This window comes from Simochromis diagramma, unplaced genomic scaffold, assembly GCF_900408965.1.
Source record: "Simochromis diagramma unplaced genomic scaffold, fSimDia1.1 OVJJ01000603.1, whole genome shotgun sequence".
Taxonomy (NCBI): domain Eukaryota; kingdom Metazoa; phylum Chordata; class Actinopteri; order Cichliformes; family Cichlidae; genus Simochromis; species Simochromis diagramma.
In genome coordinates this window covers 14,638,688-14,648,665 of record NW_024387414.1, presented here as the reverse complement: position 1 = coordinate 14,648,665, position 9,978 = coordinate 14,638,688, and the positions used below count along the sequence as shown (strand labels likewise).

The 9,978-nt window shown below is 39.8% G+C and overlaps 1 protein-coding gene across 1 annotated transcript; it reads right to left on the bottom strand.

Annotated features, from left to right (window-relative positions):
- Positions 1-267: 267 nt before the first annotated feature.
- ddx21 (DEAD (Asp-Glu-Ala-Asp) box helicase 21) lies at positions 268-9,714 on the bottom strand. Its single transcript, XM_040011255.1, has 16 exons — positions 9,494-9,714; positions 7,848-8,087; positions 7,552-7,680; positions 7,377-7,452; positions 6,842-7,020; positions 6,626-6,743; positions 5,948-6,133; positions 5,495-5,640; positions 4,998-5,147; positions 4,731-4,892; positions 3,720-3,839; positions 3,275-3,348; positions 2,850-3,009; positions 2,444-2,578; positions 1,873-1,917; positions 268-1,731 (listed from the first exon to the last, which is right to left on the bottom strand). The coding sequence occupies exons 1-16, from the start codon at positions 9,701-9,703 to the stop codon at positions 1,474-1,476; spliced, it is 2,388 nt and encodes a 795-aa protein (XP_039867189.1). The 5' UTR covers positions 9,704-9,714; the 3' UTR covers positions 268-1,473.
- Positions 9,715-9,978: the final 264 nt, after the last annotated feature.

Genomic DNA, 9,978 nt, shown 5'->3' with positions numbered 1-9,978 from the left:
TAGCATCAAAAACCACACCACGTTCAAACTTATTTGAATCTCCATTCTCGTGCCCAGTTTAAACTTCAACGGGTCATCTTGAAAATTTCTACGTGCCTACATGCACTGAGATGCCTTCTTACCACTAGTTAATTAGATACTTTACTATTGAAGTGCTCAGTGAGTGTAGTTTATTGCCAGTCTGATTCTGACAGAAGACAAATGCCTTAAACTATTTCATAAGCATGTTACGTACTTATTTTACCCCTTTGGAAGGAATAAACACAATATGACTTGACCTTTTTAATGAATAAGTCATTTCATTCAAATGAATGGAAGCAGTAGACAAAAGTTATTAAATAGAGGCGATTGCAAAGCAATCATCCAACATATTTTTGGGGAGAGAGGTTTCAGCTGAGGGTAAGGCAGCAATCTGACACTGAGCACATTTGTAAAGGTCAACACCATCGCTGTTCTCTGCAGGTGCAGAGTAGAAGCATCTCAAACGTGACAGTGCAACATACTGAACAGGTTTGATAGCACACTCGTACATCAAATGTGACGTGAACAAGATTGTGCATCTTCCATTTTGGACAAAAGCCTCAAGTGTGACTGCTGCCAATGTTCCCCAAACACCCATAAAAATGAACACTTTACCTAAAACCCAATAGATGACATTTTCCAACTTTAGGTCATGTTATTGAATATTGCCAACATTTCAATATAGGTTATATAACCAGTAATTACATTTGGTGCTTGTTTATTTAGTTGCAATGTCATTCCAAAAGTTTCAGCTAAAGTGCCACCTTAAAGAAACACACATCAGGCATCGCAAAAATGGCTGCCAGTCTTAGTTTTGTATATATGGTACACAGATTTTCATTTTAAACCATTTTTAGATAACTATCTGTAAATTAAAGTAACAGCTCACCCCCCCCAAAAAAAATCTCCTCTGTCCTGCAGAGTTATGTATCCATCTGGAATATTTTGGTGGGTTTTGCCCAACTCTGGAGATGTGTGGTGTAAAGATGTCCGTCTTTTCTTGAATGTAACGGGACTAAAAGACACATGTGCTGTCTTAAAATGGGTTTTTAAAAAAATCGGAACTAAAAAACAAAAACACTACCTACATTAAACAGCAGCCCAGATTAAATGAAATTTAGTCACATTATATTAAAGAGAAGGCAAACATTTCTGCTGCACATGCCTCCAAACCTGTGCAGATGAGCCAAAAACAAATGTAGATGGATGACATGCACAACAGACCAGAGGAAATAAATATCGAGCTTTACGGTAAACTGCATCTTTAGTATTACTCTTCCGATAGCACGTTTTGTTTAAATTATGTCTCAAACTCTGTAATTCAATTCATTCTATATGAAATTACACAATTAAACTTGTATCATGATGGAGAATGTTGACCAGCCAGCCAATAAGAACCACTGCCAGCCCAGCTGAGTGACAGTCTGTCCTATCAGTCCACACATTAGTACTTTAGTAATCAAACGCTTGATTGAATGTGCGTTTGTGTCCCCCTCTGTTGTTGCCGTAGCCGCCGCCGTTCCGGAACCCGTTGCCACGGCCACCGCTTCCACCGAAACTCCTTCCCCTGCCGCCTCTGAACCCTCCTCTGTCACCACGGTTACCACTGCCAAAGCCTCTGTCACCACGGTTACTGAACTGCTTCTCCTCCAGCTCTGGCAGCTCTGTGGCCACAGTGAGCTGCCAACGGCGACCGTCCTGCCATGTTTCCTGATGGAGGAACAAGTGGGGAGACAAAGGATTTCAAACAGGACTGCCAGTCTGTTGAAATATATATTTTCACATTTTTTCACATTTACAAGAAGTCAACTACATATGTTGAACAGATGTTGGGGTTATTGTTGTTCCCACCTGAATCTCCTTGACTTTATCAGCTGGGACATCAAAACAAACTCCCTGTTAGAAAAACAATAAGCATGAGATGGCGAGTTTTTCAATGTCTGTGTCAAACAGACATGGTCACATATGTTCACTCATACTAACAGATGTCTCTCTGTTTACATGCTGTGGATAATTAGCTTTGTGCTTATTGTGCGACCAGAGAGACTCAATTCCCATACAACAGGACAATACATTATAAAAATTTAAAAAAAAAAAAAGACATTTTACTCACTACTTCTCTTAATTTGCATTTTCATTTACCAGTGGGTTTCCAATTCACACTTCCATTTGCCAATTCATTTGCTATCATTCATGTGGCACGCTGGGGTGTGGTTTTTTCACTATTTTGCAAGAATGTACAATTTGTAAGAAAGTAGAACACTCGCTGAGCCCAGTCCTTTGTAACTGTACACACGCAGACATCCATCAACATACAACCTCTCCCCCTCTCACACAGATACCCATTATTTTACGAAGGTCTAGCATCTATGTATACACCAGCCGCAGCTCACATATCTACATATTAAGTGTGTATACATACTGTTCTGCCTTTGAGGAAGGTCATTCTGTGAATGTGGTTCTCAATCTCCTCTCCTAGCTGCTCTTTGATGGTTCTCCAGGCGTAACCCAGATTATGCATCTCCTGGGAACACACCAACTGCATTGTGCTGAAACCCTGCAAAAAAAACAAAACAGAAACAACACATTAGGCAGAATTACAGTTATACATCACCTAAAGGCACAGCGCATTTCTAACTAGATGGAGGACAAGCACTATACTTAGTGGGTGGGCAGGGGCAACATGTTAGGCCTGCATGAGAACGCCCACGGGCTTTAAAACAAAGGGCAGACACAAATCTATCGTCTAGGAAAGCTGTATGCGAGGGTGAACGGTGCCTAGTATGACATAATAGCGAGAGTTCTGTACGCATGCATAAATAACTTACAGCATCAGAGTTGAGCAGTGACCTCTGCTCTAGACTTGTGGCTCCAGAAATGTGGGCCAGGGCAGCAGCCAGTGCATCAACTGCTCCTCTCTCCTCAATCAGCTTCTCAGCTGATGCTCTGAAGTACCCGATAGCTGCGACTGGAACAGAATCCAGAAACCTGGACACAGTATAGGAAAAGTCAACAATCAAACTCTCGCAGTCAGGAAAGATTTTTCACATTCAGCAGTGTCATGATTAAGGCAGAGGCTTTGTGGAACCACCAAGCCTCTGCCAAAGTACTAAAGCATTGCCCTTGATTATTAATAACACCTTGTGGCTGACTGAATACAAGCTTTCAAATAGTAAACAATTAAAACTATTTCATACTCCTGTAACAAAATATGATTGCTTGCCCTTGGCTCTCACTCCCCTTAATTACCTACCTGACAGCATCCTTGCTTGATGACTTAATAATATCGTTGGCAGTGGGAACGCCAACTCGCCTGAATGTGATGCCCTGAAATAAGAGCAAATAAAAAATGGTTAGTTTAACAGTCACATAGGAAGGCCTCATTGTCACAGATTGTGTAAAAACATTGGAAAGCAATATCAGAATCAATTTCAACTCTAAGAAAAAGACAACATTCACTTGGGTTTTCTAAGCGCCTTTATTTAGCCGGTGCCTCTTAAACACCCTCCTCTACCTTTCTGTTCTTTTCCCTTTGGATCTTATCCATTTCCTTCTCACACGTAAAGAGAAAAGACTGAGTAGGACTGATTGAGCTCTTTTTTCCGATTTTTTTACAGCTTCTTTTTTTAAAAAACAAAAACAAAAGGGCAAGCCCGTCACTCCTGTTTGCCCAAGTGAGCATTTCAAAAGATACCTACTGCTTTGTTTTCTACGTAGCGCAACTGGTCCTCTTCTTTTCTTTGATAGAAGCAGATGCAGACTCCAGTCCTGCCTGCACGCCCCGTACGTCCTGAACGATGGATGTATGACTCCACATCCTGAGAATAAACACAAAAAAAACTTCAGACAAAGTAAAGATTTGAGGCTTCATCTTTTTACAACATTTCTCCCTTGAAGGCATGGAATATGTCAGTTCTGTTTGTTTGTTAGCAGTGTAGCATCTGCTGTTTTCAAGATATCCTGTTCAGATTTTATGTGATGTTAGGTACCAATAACAGCTGGAGCAAAATTTATTTTAGTGAAAATCTGGTCAAAGTCACACCAAATGTGAAAAATCTACAAAACTGTTATTTTTATTGAGTCGTCAAATTATATAAACTATATACAAATAGAAATGGGTTTGGAGGACACGAGTACCTAGATCAACCTTGACAAAAATTAATTTGAATTAGTTAATAAAGTTTCACAAAAAAAGGAAAAATAAATAAATAAATAAAAAAAATCACACTACATATCTCTGTGTGTGTGTATAGCAATCATATATATCTTAAACAGCTTATAGGACCCAAAGATTTTTGCCAATTCTACTTCATGTGTACAGATCCATAATAAAGAATATGAACAATGGAGAAGAACAAAATACACCACTTTAGTATGGAATGCTTCAAGGTCATAGGTCAAAGGTCAGACATCAGCGTGTCGTTATAAAAATCAGGCTGACTTCGGCAAGTTGTAATAAAACATTCTAAAATCACCAAAGTGTTAGCAGCACCTTTGCCGTTCTGGGGCAGATGCGCTCTCCCAGTGATCTTGTTGTGTATAATCGTGTGAAAGTGTGCAGGTAACATCCATGCACCGCGACTTAATCACTCATTTTCATCAATCATCTTCACAAGTATAAAATCAACACTCTTACAATATTTAAACAAATAAATAAATATAAAGGCATAATTAAGGAATTCTTATAGATAACTGGAAACTCTTCTCACCTTGGGTGGAGAACACTGGACCACCAGGTCAACTTCAGGGATATCTAATCCACGGGCTGCAACATTAGTGGCAACCAGAACCTCAAAGGCGCCGTTCCTAAATCCCTTCAGCGTCATCTCTCTCTGCTTCTGGGGGATATCACCATGAAGAGACTGGGTGCTCTTAAAAAAAAAGAAAAAAGAAAAGAAAATTACTGAGGATTTTACCAATTTAATGTGCAACACATCAGTCTGTTAAATGTGCACCATGCAAGTATGTGCATCTACCTGTTTGATGGATGCATTCATGGAAAGCTCATTGGCCTCTTTCTTTGTCTCACAGAAGACAATGGTTCTCCCATGGCTGCCACTGTACACCTGAATCACGTCGCCTATCACTGCCGCACGCTGTGACCAGTGACATGTTATGGCTAGATGCTACAGTAGAAAAAGAAACAGAGACAAATGATTCACCAGGGCGGGGGAAAGCGGGGCGTGAGAGGAGAGAGATTTTCATTAATCCAACTGGCAGGCTAAAAACTTGTACTTTATTACAACTTCACTGAAGTGGATGATGATAAATACAGCAATTTTTACTGCAAATGAACTTGCTGGGTTTTCCTGGTGGAGATGTATGCGAGCTCATTTTACAGTCCGTTACTTTAACTGGCCCTGCATGCAAACATCTCTAAGCAATGTAAACCAAAGACCCAAGACTGCTGTAACGCTTGTTAAATTGCACCAGTCTCAGCCTCTACGTCTCCCTCCCACACAAACACACTTACTTCCACAGTTGTCGCAGCTTTCTGAGTTTTCTTGCCAATCAGGTCAATATGTTTGCAGTTGGGTCTCATGTATTTCTTTGCCACTTCATACACCCAAGGTGGGCAGGTAGCCGAAAACAAGAGAGTCTGCGGGTTGGTGTCGGCGTCTAAACAGGAGAGATGTGCACAAAATTAAAATTTACATATATAACCAAAGTAAAACAATTACTACTTCAGTAAACAGTCGTGTAAAAAGGAAAGGACTCTATGCAGTCCTGTGAGAAACTAAGTACACCCTTGCACCCTAGCAGATAAGAGGCTAAATAGCAGCAAGGTGCTGCTAATCACATTCACACTGGATTAACTGATCATCAGGAAGAAGTTTTGGCAGTTTGATAAACAAACTAAAACACTATCAGCCCATTTTGGCCTATATACATATTTCAACATACAAACCCAGAGATTGAACTTTACCTTTCTTATATGATGAACCCAAAATCTCTTCGACCTGTTCTGCAAAGCCCATGTCCAACATTTGGTCCACTTCATCCAGAACAACATGTTTGACTTTGGTGAGGTTGAGTTTATTGTTCTGGATGTGGTCCTTGATGCGACCGGGGGTTCCAACTAATATATCAATACCATTACGGATAGCATCAACTGGAAAGAAAAGGTTAATAAAAAGAGTTTTATTTCATAACAATATATAAAGCAAGCTGAAAACAGCAAACAGAAACTGCATTTAAAAATATTCTGACATCTACTGAAGAATCTATTTCAAGAAAAACAGCAGTGAAGGAATGGTCTCAGTTACCCTGATTATCATCGACATTTTACAGTCACTGAAACTGAAGTCATGATTGAAGCAATCCCAGTTATTAAGTTAATTTGCAAATCCCATGAATCATACACTACAAAAAAAAGCCCATGAGCTGTTCCAGTATACAGTCCTGCCACCTTGTGTCTGCCCTGAATTACTGCAGTCAAAAGGTTAAAAGTAGTGCATTTGAGGCATTCAAGCAAAAAAGGTGGATGGAACCACAATTTTTGCTAAATTAAAATGTGTAATACATGTATAACATCCCTCTTTTCTAACTGGACCATCCAAAACTATTTGACTTAAAGAAAACTGTGTTGTTGTATGTGACATACTCTGTGGGTTGTAGGAGCTGCCTCCATAGAAACAGGCGATAGATACGCGCTTAGCGATGTCTTTGAAGTCTTTAGCAACCTGGATAGCCAACTCTCTGGTTGGAGTCAACACCAGAACCTATAGTTTAAAAAAAAATAAAATAAAAAAAATACTCAGTCACACAGAATCACAGCGTCCATAAATATTCACTACCTCTGCTGTGTATGGGCGTGTACCTTGGGAGGACGGCCTCTGGCCATGTCCACTGAATCCTTCTGGAGCTTCTCCACCAAAGGGATAGCAAAGGAGAAAGTCTTTCCTGTGCCTGTTCGGGCTTGGGCAATTACGTCCTCTCCATCATAGACATGATTAAATGTCTTTACCTGAATGTCAAACAGATAAGAGACTCCTCGGGCTAAAAAGGGACAGTAATAGTGTGGAACACAGAGAAAGAAAGAGAATCAATGGTAATTAGTTATTAGTTAAATATTTAGCAAACCTCGAAGCACTTCAACAACTCCTATGCCCATGTTAGATTACCCCTAGAAAGTTTGCAGAAGTCTATAAATATTCAAATAAATTCTGTAATTCTTCATTACATAAAAAAAGCTGAAGTCAGATTTAACAACATGACTACCCAAAACTATGACGCACCAAGCATGTCAGGCACTGTACATGTGCCAGTGACCTTCTAATTCTGAGGCACTGTATAAAAATAAATATAATTAAAAATAAATTAATAAAAATAGGGTAGAAAGTTCTGACATTTACCTTTCAGTTTGTCAATAGTGACTTTAGAGATCCTAAAGTTGGAGAATGCACCTTCCTTCTGCTCTGGTGTCTCTTCCTAAACAAGAAAACAGAGTCAGTTTTGTTTTTAAAACCTGTAACTGAAGCCAGAAGATGTGCTGGGAAAAGCAAAAGACATTCTCTCTGCAGATCTTACCGTTTCTTTTTCGCTGTCACTGGCCGAATCTTCGCTTGACTGGGATGGTGTCTGAACCGGGGTGTTTGGGGTGGAATGTCCATTGGTTGCTGCCTCTGCAGTTGCCTTCTTTTGCTTCTTCTTGATTTTCTAATCCCATGAAAAGAAGTGGATCAAATATTACAAATATTACAGAGAGATCACTTTATAGGCAAAATTATTATATTCCCCTAATATAAACAGGATGTATTAATATGCCCATAAACTGTCCATTAGTTCCAAAATTAGACCTTTGGCTAAGGACAATCAACACTGACCTCTGTGTCTGTCTGTTCTTCAGTGCTCTTCTTAGTCTTCTTCTTTGATGTTTCAACACCATTGCTGTTGCCATTCATATCAGTGGCCTCATCGAGGTCTTCGTTCACTTGGTCTGCCGCAAGCTTGTCTTTTTTCTTTTTCTTTTTGGGTGCAGGAGGCTCACAATCTGGATCCTCCTGCTCTTCCAGCTGCTGCTGCTGCTGCTGCTTCTTCAGCTTCTTGCCCTCTTTGGTCTTGTTCTATTTTTTTTTTTTTTTATTTCATTTTAAGACACAAAACAGTAAGAAATTCAGGAACCCCAAGGACTCTGTAGCTACTCAAAGTTTAAAAGTGTTCAGTTCAGTTCCTCCACACATTGTTGGCCAATGTTGTGCTTTTTGTCCTCCTATCAGCAAAAACGTCATTTAGATATTGCAGTGGTTAATGTGCATCTGCTGTATCACACAACCTTTCTGCTGGCAAAATATTCAAAGACTACAGTTATTTGGGTGGTTTTTGGCATTAAAGTGGTCTGAAGCTACTTCCATCTGCTCTCTTATTCAGTAGGGTCCACCTCAGTGGGCAGCTCTGCATGTCTGGCTGATTTTTACGCTGGATGCTCTTCCTGACAACACCAAAATAACTAGTGTCTCCTCCCTGCATCGTAACAGGAATATTTTGCTTAATGTAAACCACTGGACTATGAAGCCACTTATAAAAATGAGTGACGTTGAAAACACATTAAACAAAAGACAAAACACTTCTATATGGATATCTGCGTGGTGACTGACCCCAAATATTGACATTTTATTGAATAAATTAATGACTTAATGAAATAAAAAAAAATCATGGAATACTACTTTAATAACCAGAGATGAGCCCTCTGCTAATAAGACGGCTCCTCTCCTGCACTGCCACCCGCAGATAACATTAGCCGAACAAACTTATAATAAATCATTTCGACCAAAGAACCAGCCAAACTGTGTTTCCCAGTTTAAACGGTTGATTTATTAATCTTGACCTGAGGTTGACAATACGAACACTAATTATCCACCTTGTAAGTCTGACAAAACTTAACTCTAGGCGGCCATACAAACTTTAGCGAATTTAGTGTATTTAGCATACCAAAGTGATATTCGGCAGCACCTATAGTTATAAGTAAAGTGTTGTTTACTGTTTTACGTAGTATTTGTTTGGTTTTTTTTTTTTTTTTTTTAGAACGTCTGGCTATAAAGTAAACAAAACTTAGTTCGTGTTTACAGCGCGGATGTAAACAAATGTAAACAGTTTCGTCAGACCACACGATCAACTCTCAGAAACATGGGCATGCCACGTGATCTTCTCTTAGCTAGGGTTAAATGGCTAACACTCGCATTGTGTGCTAACATTAACTTAGCTCACCATCGGACCACGTTGCTGCTCTTCCGCTTCATTACAAAATTTAAGTTTAAAACAGCACGGGACATGAGCGCAAAAATACGTCACTGCTAAGTTCGCTACACACTGTTATCTTATCTCTCTCAGTTTTCCTAACAGTTAAGTAGAATTAGCTGTCTGGTTAGCTAGTTAGCATGTTCAGCCACATGCTGCCAAAACATGGAGGAGCCGAGCCGCGAGTAAAACCATTTTTCTTTCTTTCCAGGTCGAGACGACCTGCTTTGCTCACCTTTAGGGTTTTAGTTTCCACGACAGTGTCTACTTCTTCGTCCATTGCTTGATCCTCAGTTTCAAAAATGATCTTTGATGGCATTTCTCTTCCCTGTTGGAAACCCTCAGCGTAGACACAGGTAAAACCCACGGGCACGCGGACGGAAAGGAACGCGCAGGGCGGCGCAACGACGCGTGTTCGCGATCCGGGTACAGAAATAGACCTCATAGACACTACAGTATATGCAGTCTCCGGATAAGCAAAAGACAAGAAAGAATATTAGTAACAATTTTCTTACGAACGTGAAATAATTACAGCATAATCACAACGAATTATAACAATGAAAACAAAATCAAATGTTAGGTAAAAAATATGTTCGGATCTCAAGAGGGAAAACAAATCTTAGAATCAAGTAACTGAAATGGTGAAAAAAGTAGCCAAACAGCCCTAACAGTATTTAATTGAATTTAATCACAACCACATCAACATACTTCATATAGAGT